The sequence below is a fragment of the Lipomyces tetrasporus genome (assembly GCF_029532465.1).
Source record: "Lipomyces tetrasporus strain NRRL Y-64009 chromosome Unknown POJ06scaffold_11, whole genome shotgun sequence".
In the NCBI taxonomy this organism is placed as follows: Eukaryota; Fungi; Ascomycota; class Lipomycetes; order Lipomycetales; family Lipomycetaceae; genus Lipomyces; species Lipomyces tetrasporus.
The window spans coordinates 888169-907832 of NW_026611606.1; the positions used below are offsets into that span (position 1 = coordinate 888169).

At 47.0% G+C, this 19664-nt stretch overlaps 7 protein-coding genes across 7 annotated transcripts; 4 read left to right on the forward strand and 3 right to left on the reverse strand.

Annotated features, from left to right (window-relative positions):
• Positions 1-1499: 1499 nt before the first annotated feature.
• POJ06DRAFT_215337 (topoisomerase II-associated protein PAT1) lies at positions 1500-3791 on the reverse strand. The gene is made up of 2 exons (XM_056185518.1): positions 3455-3791; positions 1500-3327 (listed from the first exon to the last, which is right to left on the reverse strand). The coding sequence occupies exons 1-2, from the start codon at positions 3532-3534 to the stop codon at positions 1839-1841; spliced, it is 1569 nt and encodes a 522-aa protein (XP_056041050.1). The 5' UTR covers positions 3535-3791; the 3' UTR covers positions 1500-1838.
• A 1165-nt stretch (positions 3792-4956) lies between these two features.
• POJ06DRAFT_261829 (ribosomal family S4e-domain-containing protein) lies at positions 4957-6376 on the forward strand. The gene is made up of 4 exons (XM_056188672.1): positions 4957-5026; positions 5084-5229; positions 5292-5358; positions 5491-6376. Exons 2-4 carry the CDS (start codon positions 5216-5218, stop codon positions 6193-6195), a joined length of 786 nt encoding a protein of 261 aa, XP_056041051.1. The 5' UTR covers positions 4957-5026; positions 5084-5215; the 3' UTR covers positions 6196-6376.
• POJ06DRAFT_261832 (Metallo-dependent phosphatase-like protein) lies at positions 6377-8720 on the reverse strand. The gene has a single exon (XM_056188673.1). The coding sequence runs from the start codon at positions 8510-8512 to the stop codon at positions 6620-6622; it is 1893 nt and encodes a 630-aa protein (XP_056041052.1). The 5' UTR covers positions 8513-8720; the 3' UTR covers positions 6377-6619.
• Positions 8721-9936: 1216 nt separating this feature from the next.
• On the forward strand, positions 9937-12130 carry POJ06DRAFT_35328 (DnaJ domain-containing protein). The gene is made up of 5 exons (XM_056190922.1): positions 9937-10359; positions 10418-10617; positions 10671-10746; positions 10807-10896; positions 10954-12130. Exons 1-5 carry the CDS (start codon positions 10281-10283, stop codon positions 11823-11825), a joined length of 1317 nt encoding a protein of 438 aa, XP_056041053.1. The 5' UTR covers positions 9937-10280; the 3' UTR covers positions 11826-12130.
• A 191-nt stretch (positions 12131-12321) lies between these two features.
• On the forward strand, positions 12322-13078 carry POJ06DRAFT_202215 (ubiquitin-conjugating enzyme/RWD-like protein; the record flags this gene model as incomplete). Its single annotated transcript, XM_056185269.1, has 5 exons — positions 12322-12391; positions 12464-12648; positions 12676-12770; positions 12838-12959; positions 13020-13078. 5 exons carry the CDS (start codon positions 12322-12324, stop codon positions 13076-13078), a joined length of 531 nt encoding a protein of 176 aa, XP_056041054.1.
• A 779-nt stretch (positions 13079-13857) lies between these two features.
• On the reverse strand, positions 13858-15345 carry POJ06DRAFT_35298 (V-ATPase proteolipid subunit C-like domain-containing protein). Its single transcript, XM_056190921.1, has 5 exons — positions 15111-15345; positions 14503-14611; positions 14344-14413; positions 14127-14293; positions 13858-14072 (listed from the first exon to the last, which is right to left on the reverse strand). Exons 1-5 carry the CDS (start codon positions 15158-15160, stop codon positions 13989-13991), a joined length of 480 nt encoding a protein of 159 aa, XP_056041055.1. The 5' UTR covers positions 15161-15345; the 3' UTR covers positions 13858-13988.
• Positions 15346-15613: 268 nt separating this feature from the next.
• Positions 15614-19596, forward strand: POJ06DRAFT_261842 (CNH domain-containing protein). Its single transcript, XM_056188674.1, has 2 exons — positions 15614-17874; positions 17929-19596. Exons 1-2 carry the CDS (start codon positions 15682-15684, stop codon positions 19306-19308), a joined length of 3573 nt encoding a protein of 1190 aa, XP_056041056.1. The 5' UTR covers positions 15614-15681; the 3' UTR covers positions 19309-19596.
• Positions 19597-19664: the final 68 nt, after the last annotated feature.

Consider the following 19664-nt stretch of genomic DNA (forward strand, 5'->3'; position numbering starts at 1 on the left):
GATAGCTATATCCGTTGTGTGAGGAGTCGTCCGAGTCGAGAGGCTTTTAGAGTCACTATATGTTATGCAGGCTGGATGACTTATAACAGTATATTTTAAAATACTAGCCATATATGACGGCTCGACAGGGACTCAGCGCATTCTTATGTCCCTTCTGCGACCCCATCCGACCCTCGACAGACAAATTATAAAAATTTCACATTACACAGCAAACAAATGAAAACTTCTCCGTTACAAAAGCCAGCAAACCAAGCACGGTAGCGGACGAAGCCTACCCTTGCCGATAATCCGAGTAACCATTCCGAGGTTCGGCGGTCGCCGCGCGGGTACGAAGCCCACAGGAGCCAGCAGGGGTACGATACCCTCTGAGGGCACATTTGCTTCCTGAATCAATTTTTCAAAAATATACTTCATGCATTGAAATCTCGCAATGCCGAGGAAGCGCTGCTTGCGATGATCTACGAGATGGTAAGCCTATTGGAACTCACAGCAATGGCAAGTCTTCCTGTCTTAACTCTTTGAATTGATCGAACACCGCAACGAAAGCAGAAGTGGAGTGAGGTCTGTAAGACCGACGACCTCTCGGACAAATATATAGAATATGATGTTGATACACGCTGGAATTCAATTTTCCGTATGCTTAGTGATGGCTTGTCTGCAAGGCAACGGATAAACAAGTACTTGGAGTTGCAAGCTCAACTACCAGCATTCACTACCCAAGGCTGGCTCCGGTTCGCGCAGATCAATACAAGTGCTCTCAACTTCAATGAATTGACTTTGTTTATTTCAAAAAAGAAGCCACAGATCAGCCTCGCAGTCCCGATATACTACGAGCTCCACTATTTACTCAACGATGCCTCTGAGTTTAAGAATGGCTTTGTAGATCTTGATCCAGACAGTGGACTGGCGGTAAAGGAAGGAATAAAGAAGTATAATAAGTAATATAGTTCATGAATGAATCTGATATGTACTATACTACTCTTATTCTGGATCCTCGAGTCAAAGGCAATTTCATTGACATCTACAGCTCCCAAGTTTTTTCGCCGAAAAAGGGCTAGGACTGCACAGGCACACAATCTGACAATTATATATTCTGCTCTGACAGCGGAGTAGGGCACGGCTTTGTTAACTGCTATTTTTCTGTTTCCGCTAAAAGTAATGAGTTCTCAAGTAAATACAATAAATTATACTTGCTAAAACAACGTTACGTGGTAAACACGTAGTCGTACCCCCCGCTGGACCGCAAACTGAGACCTAGAACATGATGTAGTCGACGTTTGTGCGCTCGATCATTAGGTCCGCAGCCTGACAATTGAGTCGGCCAGTCGCTGTTCGGCCAGGTCACACAAACACTGATGCTCTGAGAGCAGAGCCTCTTGCTCTAGCATGGCTGACCTTAAGTCTTCTAGCCATCCGAGCATCAATTCTCAGAGAGAGTCTGGGCACTTTATGTTGCTCCGTGGTCCCTGTTTAGCAAGGTAAATTAGACTAAATCTCGGGCTGCGGGTACCGTTGATGAATTTGAACTCCGCGTGTTGCAGTATCCGGTGCGGCTCACAATTGCACGCATGACCTCAGTTTGCATGCGATCCAAGTCCAAGCTCAATGCAGGGTCAATTTCCGCTGACAATAATACTCGTCAGCATCTATTTGTTATGTCGGCTCCTATAACATGCACCTCCGACTTGACTACTCACTACTCATAACTGCAAACACAAAAAAAGATTGTTCGGCTCCAAAAAGCACGTGACAAACAAATATTAATGCTACTCGAACAATACTACAGAACCAATCCAAGCTTCAATTCCAACTACTGCCTGCCATCTCCACGGAGCTCACTACACTCTCTCTTCTGCTGCCTTCTTCGCTACGTCCAAAATCCGTCGCGGTCCCTTCACCGTTGCAAAAGCAATCTTACCCAGCGCACCCTCGACGACATACTGCTCATGCTTAGGATGAGCCTTCGCGGCCGCAATCGCCCGCTGTTGCAAGCGCTGCATACTTTCCTGCTGTCGACGCAGACCATATCGTGATCTCCTGCCGTATTCATTCAAATATTTCTCCGCAATCTCAATGTTGCTAACTCCGCTCTGGCCATCCTGCGGCCCATGCAGGGCGGTGTACACTTGATAGTAAAAATCCTCCGTGAACGGGTCCTCTGTCACCAACTGCTGCAGCTGTATACGTGTAACATGATTCTTGTCGGATGATGTCATCAACCCGTTGTAGCGAGACAATCGTGCCGCCTTCAGTTCCTTCATCATTTCTTGTTCCGTTATCGCAGATTGCTCCGGTGTCTCTTCTCCTACAGCGTTTTCCCGTGTATGGACCCACTTTGCCGGTGGCTGTTGCCCTTGCTGCGGCATCGGTGGTGGAGGTTGTCTCTGCCCTTGCTGCTGCTGCTGCTGCTGTTGTTGTTGTTGTTGTTGTTGTTGTTGTTGTTGTTGTTGTTGTTGTTGTTGTTGTTGCTGTTGCAGCATCTGATAATAATCCTGTTGCTGCTGCAGCGGGATCGCCCTCGTCGGCCGCTGACCTGGTATTGAAGGCGGCACCTGCTGGCGGATGGGCTCGCGATTAGCATATACTGGTTCTGGGAACCGTCGATGTTGTTGGTCATAAGGTGCCTGCATCGGTCCATTCGCGAACGAAGGCGACAAACTGAACTGTGAGCCTACAGAGGGCACTTCCGATGTGACCTGTTCGTAGCGCTGTAGCACTGGCGGAACTTGCCCTGGAGGTGGAAATTGTGACTGGCTTCGCAGCGGTGTCATACCTGGCAGGAGCTGTTGAGGTGGCAACTGCTGCTGTTGTTGCTGCTGTTGGGATTGGACCTGTGCTCGTCTAGCGGCCAACAGCTGAGCTTCAACCTCTTCCAGGCTCAATAACCTCTTGGGTTCTGGCTGCTGCTGCTGCTGCTGCCCCTTTACCTGCGCCAAGATATGGCCGGCAGGCGACATACTAACCATGGCAGATGGTGACGAACCCGCTGGTGCAGTGGATAGATCCGCTTCCCACAACGACGCCATCGGTTTCAGCTCTGGAATGTCAAAGATCTGCGGTTCCAGTCTTGTCGTATCCGCACTCCCTGTGCTACTATATTGAGATACCAGCTCGGTTGGGCTTGACTCATGTTGCTGCTGTCTTCGGCGAGAAAACACGATATTCTCCTCTTCTTCAAGCACCGAAGTAGCTTTGGCTGTCTGTGCAGAGAAATCAAAGTCTTTACCGACAGGTTCGGCAGATGCACCAAAAGTCTCATCGTTTAACTCGTCGTAGTCTTGATCCAAGTCTTCTGCCAGCCCGTCATATGTATCTTCAAATTCCGCGCTATAGCCACAGTCAGTTACAAATTCGTCACTTATATGGCGGTTCCATTTAGCACGCCAGAATTTTGCACAGAGGTTGTCGCGTAGCCGTCGTGGCAACCAACGGGCAGCAAGTTACAAACACATACTCTCCGTTCTCATCATAAAATGACGATCTATTCTCCCGCGTGCTGGGATTCGCGGATGGATCGAATCCAAAAAAAGACATCCCGAACTCTCTTGCTCTCTCTTTCAGGATGTCCAACGCTTGCTGCCGATTCGCGTCTACAGTCTCGTTGGCCTCAATATTTTCACACACTGAGACTGAAAGCTTCGTCCTGCAAAATGCTCTAAACAAATACCGAATTGAACAAAATCAATTCGAATCAAAGATAAGATTCAGCGATTGGTCTAATGATTTTGCGTCGCAAGAACAAAGACTAATCTGACGCCTTTATAAATGTCGTTTGGCTTCGCAACCCAGCGTCCCGACTCTAACTGCTGAGGCGGAGGTTGATGTGATTTATCTGTGACGCGTGATCAGATTGTGATCAAGGCTGGGGTTCAAAGAGCCAATTTGGAGCCGTATGTCATGCGGCTCAGAAGTATCTGTTAGTCAGCAATATGAGTTGGGATCTCTCTTATTTCTATCTTATAAGTGTGACATAAAAGGATGCACTCGTAGCGCGATAGCAAGAATTTGAGCATTCCAGAATCTAGAGCATCGCGCATATATGAAATTTTGCAACTACTTGCTCGGAGAATGTGTATCTAGTTCCTGACTCTGTTCGCGTGACACTAATAAAGCAGCACTTCACGCCATCATCCGTGTGTATACATCGAAAACCGTAGCGGTAACTTGCAGCCTCATGGTTCGATAATGCTTCCATCCATATGCTCGTTCAGTCATCAACTCATATGGTGACTAAAGGTTAGTCCCGACAATCGTATCCGCCCATGCCAACCGTGTAATAGTATCACCGCCCTTGCGGTTATGAGGCAGAAAACAAAATAAAATGTCAATTACATTTACTAGTCCAGATCATGGCATTCTTTTGTTCCTCACTAGAAATTTGATAATGTAGTGCCTCAGCAAACTAATAGGGTACATTGGTCCTTAACTATGGGAAAATGAAATTTATGGCCGCAGAATTTTACCCTACCTTACTATCAAATTACCCTACTTTTCTAATTAGGCTAAGCGTATTTCCGTTTTAGGCAAAGAATGGGTTCCCCGTATTTTGTCGGAGGTCCCAGTTAATCGCGACGCTCGTTTAGCCTGGCGCTACATCCATGCGTACACAAAGGATCTTGATGGCTAAGAAATATAAGTCTCATCGCAGACTTCCAGAGAGCTTCGAACTTGACGTAAGCAGCGACGGCTCCTGAGTGATGGCTGTATCGTCTGTCTGGGATTGCCTGCCCGATATGTAGTATATTTTGATTGATTTCGTGTTTGCGCTTCGTTTGTCTCTGCTCTATATTCAAGATTTAATGTAATTGTATAACTTATGACAACATTCCCACACCTAATAATTTAAGGTTTCAGGGTTAGGAAAAAATTCGAAAAATATGGCCGCCAGGGTTAGGGTTAACCCTGATTGTCGGGACTAACCGTTAGTCACCGTACGACGAATGATTTGCCACAAGCCCCTGATAAAGTGTTAGCACTCTCCGAATTGAGCTTGAGCCTAAATATTGATAGGCAGCTGTGGCCGTGACTGCTTTTCGTGAGCCCCATGTCGAAGCAAACTATATACATAACACCCAACACATACCGACGCAACAACCTTAGGGCAACGCACTGGGGCGCGGCACATCGCAAAGCGGACTCTGAGCGGGTCGTTCACGTTTTTCTGCCGTCTCGATATCTCTTCGATCTTCCACCGACACCATAACACATCGTCAATATGGCTAGAGGACCGTACGTATTACGAATCAGCTTCTGGAAGTAAGATATGGGTGCTAACGTCAATTGCTTTCCAGTAAGAAACACATGAAGCGCTTGGCAGCGCCATCGCACTGGCTGCTCGACAAGTTGTCTGGTGCCTATGTAAGTATACGATGATTTTGTGGGTCCATGAAATTGCGAATATACATTAAGAGAAGAAAAAATCGAATTGGAGATTGCCTTCTTCTGTAGAATTAGAATTGTGGAGAACGAGTTGCTCACGATTGTTGGTAGGCTCCGAGACCATCCCCGGGTCCCCACAAGTTACGCGAGTCACTTCCTCTCATCATCTTCCTGCGAAACCGCTTGAAATACGCTCTGAATGGTCGTGAGGTCAAGGCTATTTTGAATCAACGTCTTGTCAAAGTTGACGGCAAGGTCCGTACAGATTCCACCTACCCTGCTGGCTTCATGGATGTGATCACTCTTGAGAAGACCGGCGAACACTTCCGTCTCGTGTATGATGTCAAGGGACGATTCACCATCCACCGTATCACCGAAGATGAGGCCACCTACAAGCTCGGCAAGGTTAAGCGGGTCCAGCTGGGCAAGAAGGCAATCCCTTACCTGGTCACACACGACGGTCGCACCATTCGGTACCCCGATCCTCTCATCAAGGTCAACGACACTGTCAAGATCGACATCGAGACCGGCAAAATCCAGTCTTTCGTCAAGTTCGATACAGGCAACCTTGCCGTTGTCACCGGTGGCCGTAACATTGGCCGTGTTGGTATCATCACTCACCGTGAGCGTCACGAGGGTGGCTTCGACATCGTTCATATCAAGGACTCACTGGACAACACTTTCGCCACCCGATTATCCAACGTTTTTGTCATTGGCGAGGGCAACAAGCCTCTCATCAGCTTGCCTAAGGGCAAGGGCATTAAGCTCACCATTGCAGAGGAGAGAGATAAGCGTCGGGCTCTTGCCATGAAATAAGCCGTGATTGTGAGATAATGTTGCTTTGGGTTTGTGTCTTTCATCATGTGCTATACATATATATTCGAGTCTTACGCTACTTGTCAAGTAGTGCGTATCATGTAATTGTCTAGTGTCGTGCGAAGATAAAAGTTTACGTGTTATTTGAAGCCACACCAACATATAGATGTAAAATAAACACATCAAACATTCAGTAAAATAATTTTAAAAGCCAATCTCAAGCCCAAATATGCCATGTCAGATGATTGTATATGCCGCGTGTACCATGCCACAAAATCATATCTAACCCACACTTCTTTCCACATAAATTCTGACACCTCAATAACATATGCATTAGCAAAAGGACACAATCCTTTCCGGCCCCACTTAATCATCTCCAAAAACACCGAATTAAGAAATACGTCACCAAAGTAGAAAACGAGAACTATCTTGTGTCTTTCAGGCACTCAGTGCCCCACCCACGTACGTAGTCCTTGATCAGCTCCTTGACTGGCTTTCCACCATACTCCAAAATCTTCCATTCCTCCATTGGCGTGGAACTATCGATCCTCGCCAAAGCATCCAGCAAAAATGGCTTCATGAAGTCCAAGAAAACAACATCGACTCTGTCGGGCTCCGACCCGTCAGAAGGGAACGCATCTTCGGTGGTAATGGCATTCGGGAGATAGTACAACGGATACGGCTTGTGCGGAGTATCATCACCATCCATGCCATAGTCGTCAATTGTAACGTATCCTGTGGTCTTGAGATCTTCTTGGTCATCTGGACCTGACATGGTTGAAAGGAGTGAATTCATAACATTGATGTCGAACGTATCTCCAAGATTCTGCTGTCGGACCGTCATCGTTCGAGAAATTGGAGTCGTTAATTCCATGAAAATATGGTCCAATGCGTTGAGTTTCGCGAGAATCTTCTTTGCAATGGAGTATGGTACGGACGGGATGTGGAGCCATGCGTTGTCAAAGGGAGAGACGATGTAGCCCGAGTCGACTGTGAAGATACCTCCGTACATATCATACCGTAGAGAGCCGGAATTAATGAAAATAAGCCTCGAATTACCATGGAGTGTCTTGTCATCGCTAATGAGGTTCTGCAAAACATGGTCCTCCATGAGACTCAGCAAACTGTTGGGACCAGGATACTTAGCCTTCTCGAGAAGATAGTCTGTCGGAACGCAGCCAAACGGATATGTCAAGTTAAGTTCTTGGCGGTAATTGTCGATGATCTTAGAAATCGCCTTGCCATTCTCAGTTCCGAAAGTGCCATCAGGACCAAGCGTCTTATTCGCGTGGAAACTCAACGAGTAAGGGTTGAAGTCGAGATATCTGCGTGAATACTTCAATGGCTTGGCATAGTCTGGGGAATCCTCGGACTTTCCAGGTTCGATGCCCTCAATGCTAAGCCATCCCACAGTCTCCAGAAACCTTCCCGCCTGCAGTGCCGACGCACGGCTGTCCAAGACAGTAAAATCTCGAACGTGAGAATGCCCTCCAAAATACTGAATCGGAATGCTCTTGTGGACGGCACGAATGGCGCGATGAATGGCCCACATCTCGGGCCAGAACCTAATCGGATAGTGGCCAAAAACAAGGAACATGTCGATGCCAGGTTCCCGAATGGCAGACTGAAACCATGCTTGTTGAACGACATCCTCAACTTCAGAAACTCGAGAATTATTGCAGTTGAGCTTAAAGTCGAAAAGAAATCCGAACGACATGATATTTATACCCTGATGCTTCGTAGTAAATCGATAGGATCGTTGGCCAATGTGAACCCACGATCCATTGGACAGCATAATCTCGACGTTGGAAGTAAGGTATCTTCCATCAAAATGCGGGGCAACCATATCATACGTCTGCTGAGTAACTTCGCATTGGTAAAGCTCATGGTTGCCAATGCTCATCAAATCTATCGGAGCCATCATCAAAATTTTTTGGCTAACTTCGCCAGTGGGGAATGTCGCGTCCGATAGACCGTTTCCGTCATGTTGATCGCCATCATCAACGACAATAACGTCAACTCCTTTCTCATCTGCAGTCTCTTTGATATGCTCGATAAATGATGTGTAGTCGCCCCAGTCAGCGGCATAACTTGGCTGCAGTAGATGACCAGCAAGCCAACCGTGAGTGTCAGTGGTGCTGATGAAGTTCAGCTGGCCCCACTCGATGCGACGCAGAGGCAAAGTCTTTGGAGGAGGAGCGCCGGAAGGCTGTTGCAGAGAGAAGACATCCTGGTTGGCGTCTGCAATGGCGGGAAGAAGGGCGTTAGACACGAGCGCCGACAACAATAGCAGTGGGTTTCGATAGAAATGAACCATGGTGAGCTACTTCTTGAGGAACTCGATCTGGAGGATCTCAGAGAGGTCAAGGATGGATGATGGACCTTCTCTTGTCCCACACAGAGGTCGTGTTGTACACAGCTCGGTCATCGCAAACAGTCCATCGAGACATTTTGACTTTAGAAGCGACAACGAACAGCGGACTGGCATTTGCGCAGCGTATTTCCGAGCACAAGGGCAGCTGCGGTGCCGGCCGTGTGATTGCCGGAGACGTCAAAATCATGTTTGGGGAACAGCGAAACCCAGACAAAGAATCGGTTTTGGGCTCTCCAGAACCCTAACCACCACTCGAACGCTTGGCTCTGGCTGGTTGATAGCACCTATTTTGTTCGTGACGAGCCCTCTTCTCCGTACTAAATAAATAACGGAGCCAATGATCCGAAACGCTAGGCAGCACACTACTAACGGCCATTCTGTAGAACGTTGCCAAATTATGTCGCATAATTTACATACTGTAAGTCCGCAGAGCGGAAATGGCATGGCATGCGGCGCACGTTCCACTTATTTTTTGCGCTCCTTTCTTTTCCTCCTATATGATCTCCTTTAAGTCGACAATTTGGAATCCTAAACTACCACACATCAGATGGGGTCGCTTACATTCTTAGTGAGTTGGTACTGCTATCTACCATTCGTGGTGTTGCTCTTGGCATCACTATTAGCTAGGACACCTAAACATAATCCTACGCCACTGGAGATGTACAGTCTTTGGCTTATGATAGGGACCTTTCACTAGACGACCTTGATCGCAAATTCTTTGTATACAATAAATTAAGGAATTCGACGTTACGAATGATAGTCACGGTAATCTGACAAAGAGGGCGTGGGAAGAGAGTACAGTAGTGGCTCTCTATGTAGCATCAGTTAGTTGTACGGGAGCTGCTTTTACGGCCCTGAGAACTACGTTCCATGACTGCCATTCCCCTCAGTTTGACGCGCAATCGGCCTACGCAGCGGATGCCGTCGGCACTGGTTTTGCCTTCTTAGCTAGCATTATTGGATATGGTGCCGCTACGTATGGACTTGTTGGCAGATGGAGAGGTATATTGGCCTGACCAATTCAGTGATTACAATGACGTTGTACAATTTGGGAATCAGATGAATACTTGGCTAAACGACGATTCTACGTGCGGGTCTATGTTAATTGACTTCTGGAGAGCAGGAGAGAAAGTGATGGGGACCAGATGGGATAGAGGTGAAGTAAATGATTGAAAGATACTGTCTCGCACTGTTTGTACTATGCCACCCAAAACAATCCGCTGCTAACCGGTACTCGTCATCATCGGCTTCTAACATGGATCAGATCATTAGACGTGCTACCAATTTGGGCGACGCGTCTTAGTATTGTTGGTTAGTCATGTTTGGCACCTTAAGTTCTCACGTGGGCGTTTGAAATTTTCTCCGGCTTAAGGTACCTGTGCGGTCAAAGCTAGTCCAAAAAGGGAAAGGCCTCAAATTCAGGACAAAAGTTGGTTGAGTGGAACTTAAAATCTGAAATGCGAAAATGAGATTTTGTCAGCTTAAAGACGCGATGCGACTGCCGGGGACGCGTTCAATGGTCATCCGTTGGATTCTGTTATGGCGGTTATGCACCAATACCATTGCCGTGTTGCGATTTCTGCCATTTTCCCTCCAATGAGTGTTACGGTTTAACTGCCGATCAACTGTGACTCCACTCGAGCATCTCTTGGTAAAGAAAAATTTAGGCTGGACGACCAAAACAACAGCCAGCATCCAATTATCGAACGACATGGCTGCTACAATATTACCCCCTCTTCCCGCAGATCGTGCAGATAAGGACCCGTTTGTCAGTTATAGCCATTTGTCGGGTGAGGAACCATTGGTGACGGAATTGGACAAGCACTGGCTGACTGAGATTGTGTATAGCGTTTACTCTCCGTGCCATCGAGCCAGTCGGCCCTCAGTATCTTTCGCATGCGCGTCGTGCTCTCCGCGGGCGGACCTGGTCTGAGGATGAGCGAATCCAAGCCCAGATAAATGTCAAGAATGTCGAGGAAGAGTCTGTCTCCGAGGACGAGGAGGCAGAGGATCCTATTATGCTGAGTCGGGATCCAAAGGATTGGAAGGTTTGTATAATGCGCAATTGCAGACTCCGCATCATAAGCTTACAATTACATAGGGACAAGATCATTACAAGGTTTTGGGCTTGTCAAAGTACAGACATAGAGCTACGGATGAGCAGATTCGACGGGCCCGTATGGACGCAAATGCTTCGAACTCAGTTTCTACGAATGCTAACTTGTTTACTGATGCAGATCGAAAGAAAGTGCTTAAGCATCATCCTGACAAAAAGGCTGCGTCCGGTAGCATTGACGACGATGGCTTCTTTAAGTGCATCCAAAAAGGTAAGCAGTGTTTGTGTGATTGTTCTGCTCAACTACAAGTTGGCTCACATAAACTAGCAATGGAGATCTTGTCCGACCCTGTCAAGCGACGCCAGTTTGACTCAGTCGATGAAGCTGCTGATGTGCAGCCTCCTGGTCGGAAATCTAGAGGCAGTTTTTACAAGGATTGGGGTCTTGTGTTCGAGTCGGAGGGAAGGTTTTCTAAAAAACATCCAGTTCCAAAGCTCGGCAATGAAAAGTCAACAAAGGAGGATGTTGACTTTTTTTACAATTTCTTCTACAACTTCGATTCATGGCGTTCCTTCGAGTATTTGGATGAGGATGTCCCCGACGACAGTGATAATCGTGACAACAAGCGTCACACTGAACGCAAGAATAAGGCTGCACGACAGAAACGTAAGACTGAGGACACGGCCAGGCTTAGAAAGCTAGTTGATGACTGCTTGTCGGTGGACCCGCGAGTCAAAATGTTCAAGGAAGCCGAGCGAAAGGCTAAGGAGCAACGAAAGTGGGAACGTGAGGCCGATACGCGTAAGGCTGCTGAGGAGGCAAGGAAGGCTAAGGAAGAAGAGGAGCGCCGGCGCAAGGAGGAAGAGGAGCGTTCCAAAGAGGAAAAGCTGAACTCCAAGAAGGCTAAAGAGTCTGCAAAGAATGCCAAGAAGAAAAACCGCAGACTTGTCAAGGCCGCAGTTAAGGACGCCAACTACTTTGTGGACGGCGTGGCTTCAGCCTCTATTATTGATTCCACTCTTGATGACGTTGACCTAATCCTGGAAAAAATCGATGATACTGAACTTGTAGACTTTGCGGACAAGCTTAGTGGTGCTAAAGAGAAGGATGCTGTCAAGGCAGTGTTCTTGGAAGCTGGCGCGGGCTTAATTGGCTCTGGTAAAGTGAAGGAGACGGATTTCAAATCGATTAGGGCATAGAAATTAAAAGGTTTGATACTGACTATTCACTGTTTTGTGACGCATTGGTGAAGGATTAAAAGTTATAAGGTTGTAGATAGGACATATTGCGGCGGATTTGGATAGTATTTCTTTACAGAATTTTGGCTCTCTTGCCTTTGTAATATGACTGACTGGCAGCGAAAGTCTTGCCATTCCTCACTACTGAATGACCGGATTTAGTGGAAGTTTGATACATTATTCGATTGTTGCAGTGAGAAAAAAATGAGACTAAGGATACATAGTGCAGTGGCTTGCCTAGTTGCGGTGGTTGCTGTCCAAAGTCTTTTTGCAGTGACTCTTCCGCCGCGCCTCAAATCGGTTCGTTACGCGCGACTCACTTCCACGCGACCTTTATTACAATTTCATTCAGATCCTCTTGAACCGCAAACACCTTCATTGTATTGCTTTTTTAGCACAATAGATTTATAGGATTTCGCTCGCCGAGAGATCCGTAGGTGAGAATCAATATCAAATCATGGCTACGAAACCGTCCGAAACTATATTGCGGCGCCAACTTCGTGAAATATCACGGAACGGTATTCCTGGTTAGTCGTTCTTGCTTCCAACTGGTCCTGTGTTGGATGTTGGAGGTTCACTGCTGACTTCGACAACTATAGGCATATCTGCAGGTCTATTAGAGGACAACATTTACCAGTGGGAGGTTCTCTTGATAGGGCCGGACGACACCTTATACGAGGGCGGATTCTTCAAGGCACGGCTATCCTTCCCTGAGGACTATCCTCTTCAACCTCCAAAAATGAGGTTCGAGACGGCGATGTGGCACCCAAATGGTATGAACCCTGTGAAATGGACGATCATTCGACGTTAGCGATTGACTGTTTCGATAGTTTATCAAGATGGAAACGTCTGCATAAGTATTCTTCACCCTCCTGGCGAAGACAAGTACGGTTATGAGGACGCCGGGTATGCGGAGATTTACTATTTACTATCCGTCTAATGCATGACGAGAGCTGAACTAACATCGCGATAGTGAGCGTTGGCTCCCAGTGCATTCCCCCGAAACTATTCTGCTGAGCGTCATTGCAATGCTCTCATCCCCGAACCCTGATTCGCCTGCCAATATCGATGCTGCCCGCGAACTTAGAGAAGATTGTAAGTGGCCGGTGCTGTCTGCAGATTCGGAAGCGCAGTGAGCTAAATAATAACCTTCAGATCCCGCATTCAAGAAGCGCGTGCGCAAACTCGTCAGAGAAAGTGCCGAGGCGCTATGAACGTTGGCAGTCGATGTGACCATTAGCGGAGTCTGTCGTACATCTAGCATTTCCTGTCATTTGTCTCCGGAATATGTCATCTTGTTTGATTGATATCGCTAAACTCATTCCCCAATCTACGACCCTGCTCAGGCTTTTCCCAAATGTTGCGTTCTAGTATTGTTTGTCAAATTTGAAGACTGTCCATTAACAATACGTTAGCCAGAGTGGTATGCAGTTAACGTATCTCTAATCGTCTTCGTGTATTTGTTCTGCGGTGGCTTGTTTTGGTCAGGACGTTTGATTGCTCCTGTTGACTTTGTGCTATGGACTTGCCTCTCCGCTCATTGGCACAGTTTTGTATGTTCTCATTTTGACTTTGTACTGTCTCAGTATGATCGGCGCACTTGTTTGGTTTGTATAGTCATCTACCGTTAATGGATATTTCATAGCCAGTTATCATTGTCATAGGCTTTGATTCGTGCTTGTCCTCTCCCTTGCGTTCTTGTTGATATGGCACAATATATGGACGACAACACATCATTGTTTTATGGACTTCACAGTATTTCATCCCACAAACACCCCGCCCCTCTAATAAAATTCTATTAAACTCCACCTGCATACATATAGTTTGTGTAAATGTGCCGCCGAAAAAAACTTTTGAGCGCATACAAATACTTAATTTGATTGTACACCGTTGTCCGTTAAAGATGAAAGCAAAATAGAAGGGAAAAACTGTTACTGCTCACGACAGATCGAAGCTCTAAATAAAACTGTTACATGAAGCCTGTACCGTTCACAAAATGCAAGTATGATAAATAAATTCATTGGACAGCAGCGCTTCGCTTCCTGCAACACAACCTCCAATCCGATACTCCCACGCTAGATTGACGACTCATATACCATGATATATCATATTCGTAGTTTTTACTTAAGCAGTGGCCTTGGTGTTAAGAATCAGAGCCACAATAAGACCGTACAGACCCAAGACTTCGGCGAAAATCAGGATCAAGACCTATTACTATATTAGCGAGCGTGCTAGGACCAATGACGCAATGGTATATCTTACCATGCCGACAAAGAGCTTGGGCTGGAGCATAAACTGCCGAACGCCCTCATCGCCAACAATACCAATAGCGTATCCCGCGGCTAATGCCGAGAGGCCAACGCATAGACCGCAAGCAAGATGCAAGAAACCAGAGAAAAGAGAATAGTCGTCATCTGGTGACATATCACCTACGGGATCGTTAGATGTATTCAAGCACTTATTAAGATCCACTCCCTACCTGCGATCAAGACACTCACGACAAGACCATAGACGGCCAAGATACCAGACATAATAACAGGAATCAAACTCTAGAGGATTCTCACGTTAGTTTTCATGTTTTCCTCCTTCTTGTATCCTGGTCCGAAGAGTAGTATAGAATTGTGACAGGGAACCTCACCCGCATGATTAACTCAGGCTTGAATGTACCAACACCAGCAATACCGATACCACTCTTAGCAGTACCAATGGCGGAGCCGAGGGACGACAAAATGATGGCCGACGCGCATCTAAACCAAAAACGGTGGTTAGCGTATAGTGCAAGTGGCAGCAAATATGGCCGGAATGTGTGCGAAGTAGCGGACAAATGCGACAGTGATAATTAGCGCGCGGGCTGAGTGATAATCGAGTCAATCTAAGCTACTAGTGTACCCGGAATCTGCCTATTATCAAATTGCTGTTGTATCAATCGGGCGCGATAAATATTGACACTCAACAACCATTAGCTTAATATACATTCCATCTTGTGCGCCATCATATTGAATATATCCACTTCGTTGTGTCGGCAGTCTCCTTAACACTTCACACTCACTCCATCCATCCAAAGTATGCCCGCCCCCCCACACACCGCCTTTCCTTAAACCGATTGACAGTTGCATAATGCTATACAATTGGAATAGATGCTGACTGCTATGCCTGTGTCTGCAAAGCAGAGTGACACTGGGTAGGACTGTCTGCTTTTGTTCGCTATCTCCACCAACATTCACGTAACATCAGAACCAGACATACCCAGCAAAGCCGAAGAATGGCGCGAAGGGAGGGGTAAGCTCGTTTTCCATATCGATGGCGAGAAAAACTATATGCGTGATAGAGGTGAGTACAAAATTGCTGCGAAAGAGACAAAAGGAACAAACGGAACGAAGGCAGACGCAAGCGAAGGGGCGATGGCTGATAGGGCTGCCCGGGTAACTAGGACTGCAGTTGAAGACAGATTATTATTGTAGACAGTGGTCAAGTCAAGCTGCAAGCTCCAGCCAGAGCTGGCCGCAGACGTGACGCCGCGGCCAACCAGCGCCGCCCGATAAGGATTGACGGACCACAACGTCGGCGTTAATATGCCACAGATGAGCCACAATGACTTCAAATTCGCATGCCATATATGTATGATACATTTAATATTAATGTCATAACTATTACTGCAACGAAATGCCACAACTGCCGCGGTGCTGAGCATGTTGATGCTAAGTCTATTCTCGCTCTACAAGTTTGGTCACTAGAGTATGAGCCAAACTGTAGGCCACCAACTCGAACTTCGTGCCGCTCTTGATCCAGCTGCGCCTGTTCGTGGTTGCCATACCAAATGGTCGAGCTGTCCGGCCATTCAGTGGTCTCGCCTTTGCACGGCCAGTCAGATTCCGACTATTTCCCTTTTCCCGCAAGACCTTCTCCGCAGCCCTCCCCAGCCCAAGTTACGCTGGTTTCTGAGTCGCCAACCCCGGCAGTGCTTCCGGGGTTGCCCGCTTATAAGCCGCCGGGAGCATCTCCGCATAATGTCAGCCAGACAAATCTACATCAGAATTATATCTACCAGCAGCAGGCTGGCGTTCAAGAACAGATCAGCAAGCAGCATGCTCGCCTTGCCCTGCAATCTCGTCAGTCCGCGCAGCATCTTCATCATCCTCGTAGCTCTACGAATCTAGCTGCGGCTGCGCAAGTCAATGGATCTTCTCCTTCTCAGAAACCTTCTGCCAACGGACCTCTCAAATCCACGGCAATGGCCACCACGCATGCAAACGGTGCGAATAGATCCGGTCGGGAGCGCACAGCTTCTGGTTCATTAAACGGCAAACCTGCTCCTCCAACTCACGTTCCATCACTTCCGGTTTCGTCTTATTCATTCTCCCATCCTCATGCTCCGTCACATTCAACTATTGTTATGGCCTCTAGAGGTAAGCCCCTGGTCTACCCGGCCTCACTTTCTGCTGTAGCAGAAGCATTTGTCGAGCGGCTGCAGGCAGGAGATCGAGTGAAGGATGGACTCGCTTATAAAAACGCATTTACGGGCGCTGAAGCTATCGATCTGCTCATGTACATTCTGCAAACACCGGACCGGACTCTTGCTTTACTTCTCGGACGTGCGTTGGATGGCATGAAACTTTTCCATGATGTCACATATGTCCATAAGCTTCGTGACCATCAGGACGAAGTCTACCAATTGCGAGATGCACCGGAACTTGATAGTCGTCTCACTTCTACTCCTACACCTGAACTGGAATATGACGAAGACGAATTCTATGATGAAGAGGACACCGAGGAAGATTCAGAGCGGCGAGCGTCCACTACAACTTCGATTCCACCGTCATCGCCCGCTACACCGGCTTCAATTACAACCGACGCCTCAAAGCAAGCAAAGATTCTGACAGCGGGGATTAATGGTATATTCATGCTTATGACCGAATGCTATTCGCCAACATGCACGAGATCTCAAGTTTGTTACGCGGTTCATTGTCCTAAGCGGCTCGAGCAACAATTCCGCGTAAAAGAGTTGCATCCAACGTCCTCAACGTCATCGACTGCTATTACCTCAACGGCATCGGAAATTGCAAAGATTTCCTCGACCACTGGAGTTCTGCGGCGTCAAAATTCCACTGGGTCACTTAATACGGAGGAGAACGAGAAAGAGAATAAGCTCTGGATTCATTCAGTGCCAAAGGACATTGCTGATTCTGTCGATGAGCATGAGAAAATGCGACAGGAAGTCATTTGCGAAGTTATTTATACCGAGCGCGATTTTGTGAAGGATCTCGAATACATTCGGGATTTCTGGATCATACCCCTTCGGAAATCTAATATTATTCCGGAGCACCGACGAGAAAAGTTTATTCGCACAGTATTTTCCAATATCATGGAAGTTCATGCTGTCAATTTTCGGTTAGCAGAAGCCCTGACCAAGCGCCAGCAGCAAGCTCACGTCGTGAAACGAATTGGAGATATCATGTTGGAGCATGTACCGCGATTCACACCGTTTATCAAGTATGGTGCCAATCAATTATATGGAAAGCATGAATTCGAGAGAGAAAAGTCCACAAACTTGCTCTTTTCTAAGTTTGTCGATGACACAGAGCGAATGAAGGAGTCTAGAAAGCTAGAGCTTAATGGCTATTTGACCAAGCCGACAACGCGGCTAGCGAAGTATCCATTATTGCTTGAGCAAGTTCTCAAATACACTCCAGAAGATTCTCCCGATAGAGAAGGTGTCGGCAATGTCATCGCGCTTATAAGAGGCTTTCTCACTAAGCTGAATATTGAGACCGGCAAGGCCAATAACAGAATTGACTTGATGCAACTTAGCCGCAGTTTAGTGTTTCCTCCGGGTGAATACGTGGATCTCAAATTGACGGAGGAAGGTCGACAAATACTGTTTCAAGGCTCTCTGAAAAGGAGATTACAAGATCAACAAGCCGATGTCACAGTGTACCTCTTGGATCATTGCCTGCTATTTATACGAAAGAAAGTTGTGAACAGAAGAGAACAGTGCAAGGTTTTCAGAAAGGTTTGGTTCCTTCTCAGTCAATACTAATTGATCGAAGAGTTAACTATGTGGTAGCCGATACCTCTCGAACTTTTAGTGCTATCTCAGTCAGAAGAAGGAGCTAAGCGACCGTCCTCGTCTCTCATCCCGTCAAGTCGATCTGCGCCGTCTCGATCAGAGGGTGCCAACAATAAACATCCACTAACATTCACGCACTTGGGGCGTCGGGGATACGAGCTTACTTTGTATGCGCCCACCTATGTTAGTCGCAAGAAATGGGTGGAATCTATCTCGTCACAACAGCGGGTGCTTCGTGAACGAGCCGGAATATATGTCAAGACCATTCTTTGCACAGGATTTTTTGATAGTTCTAATAGAGTCAATTGTGCGGTCCCTTTCGACGGTGGACGCAAGATGCTCTACGGCACTGACAACGGTGTATACATGTCGGACACTCGACCTGCGCGAGGATTGTCGCGCATTCCCCGACCGCAGAGAGTCGTGCCCGTTTCGAACATTACACAACTGGAGGTTTTGGAGGAATACTCGATGTTGCTGGCATTATCCGACAAGACCCTTCTTTCTTGGTCGTTGGACACGTTTGATACGGATGGAGGCGGTAATGGTTCTGCTGGTAATGGAGCCAATAGTCCGTCAGTGGTGGCTGCGGCTAGACGACCAAAAAAGGTTGCTACGCACATTAATTTTTTCAAGTCTGGGATCTCATTGGGTCGTGTGCTTGTATGTACGGTCAAAACGAATGCCATGACGACGACAGTGCGGGCACTGGAACCTGAGGAGCCTCACTCTCGTGGTAAGAAGCAGACAGCTTTCCGAAGATTACTTCAGGGCCAGAGCGAGGGTCTCAAGGTGTTTAAGGACTTCTATGTTCCTTCTGAAGCTATTTCACTGTCCTTTCTCAAGTCGAAGGTTTGTGTGGGCTGTGCAAAGGGTTTTGAAATTGTTTCCTTGGAGACGTTGGACACCCAGTCACTTTTGGATCCGGCGGATACTTCGCTGGATTTTGTCATGCATAAGGAAGGACTGAAGCCAATAGCAATTTACCGTATTGAGAGTGATTTCTTGCTTAATTATTCTGATTTTTCTTTTTACGTCAATCGAAACGGGTGGAGGTCGCGCCCTGACTGGATGATTTACTGGGAGGGCCTACCACAGTCATTTGTGTTCTGCTTCCCGTACATCATCGCATTCGAGCCTAGTTTTATCGAGATTCGGCATGTTGGTAGTGGTGCTTTGGTCCATATTATTACGGGCGAGAACATCCGGTTCCTTCACGAGAGTACTAAGGAAATCCTCTATGTTTACGAGGATGATAACGGAGTTGATGTCGTTGCATGGCTTAACTTCTGGGAATCAGCGCTTAGTAAAACAGCAGTTGGGCACATTGACAACGATGTAGCAATCGGCAATGGGGTGCAGAGGTTGGATGATTGATCTAAAGAGGTTCACGTATTTATTGCGACCATACTTGTAAGAATCGGTCAGTCTTAGCCGGAATCTTGGTCATCAAATGATCGTTGATTGAGCAGTGAGTTTTGTTACATTAGGTACAGGTGTTCGGGAGAAAGGTTATTAATGTGATGTATGATGACTACTATATATTTGTATATGATGCCCGACTGTTTCAAGAGCATAAACATATCGGAGGTGTGCGCTGTTAGCTCATTTTGTTAATAATATTTGGTGTGTAGATATTGAATTTACTTGAGTTATGTTTACTATTTTTTGATACGCCGTCGGAAGCTTGGGGTCTTGTGGAACGTTGGGTTAGGTACACTGACGGTGATCCC

Coding starts and splice junctions, on each gene's coding strand:
- POJ06DRAFT_261842 (XM_056188674.1), top strand. CDS start 15,682: ATGGTCGAGCTGTCCGGCCATTCAGTGGTCTCGCCTTTGCACGGCCAG. Junction 17,875..17,928: donor AGTGCAAGGTTTTCAGAAAG/GTTTGGTTCCTT, acceptor ACTATGTGGTAG/CCGATACCTCTCGAACTTTT.
- POJ06DRAFT_35298 (XM_056190921.1), bottom strand. CDS start 15,160: ATGGAAAACGAGCTTACCCCTCCCTTCGCGCCATTCTTCGGCTTTGCT. Junction 14,414..14,502: donor AGCCTGAGTTAATCATGCGG/GTGAGGTTCCCT, acceptor AGAATCCTCTAG/AGTTTGATTCCTGTTATTAT. Junction 14,294..14,343: donor CGTGAGTGTCTTGATCGCAG/GTAGGGAGTGGA, acceptor ACGATCCCGTAG/GTGATATGTCACCAGATGAC.
- POJ06DRAFT_215337 (XM_056185518.1), bottom strand. CDS start 3,534: ATGTCTTTTTTTGGATTCGATCCATCCGCGAATCCCAGCACGCGGGAG. Junction 3,328..3,454: donor TTTTATGATGAGAACGGAGA/GTATGTGTTTGT, acceptor CTGTGGCTATAG/CGCGGAATTTGAAGATACAT.
- POJ06DRAFT_261829 (XM_056188672.1), top strand. Junction 5,359..5,490: donor ACAAGTTGTCTGGTGCCTAT/GTAAGTATACGA, acceptor GATTGTTGGTAG/GCTCCGAGACCATCCCCGGG.
- POJ06DRAFT_261832 (XM_056188673.1), bottom strand. CDS start 8,512: ATGGTTCATTTCTATCGAAACCCACTGCTATTGTTGTCGGCGCTCGTG.
- POJ06DRAFT_35328 (XM_056190922.1), top strand. CDS start 10,281: ATGGCTGCTACAATATTACCCCCTCTTCCCGCAGATCGTGCAGATAAG. Junction 10,360..10,417: donor CAGTTATAGCCATTTGTCGG/GTGAGGAACCAT, acceptor GATTGTGTATAG/CGTTTACTCTCCGTGCCATC. Junction 10,618..10,670: donor GGGATCCAAAGGATTGGAAG/GTTTGTATAATG, acceptor ACAATTACATAG/GGACAAGATCATTACAAGGT.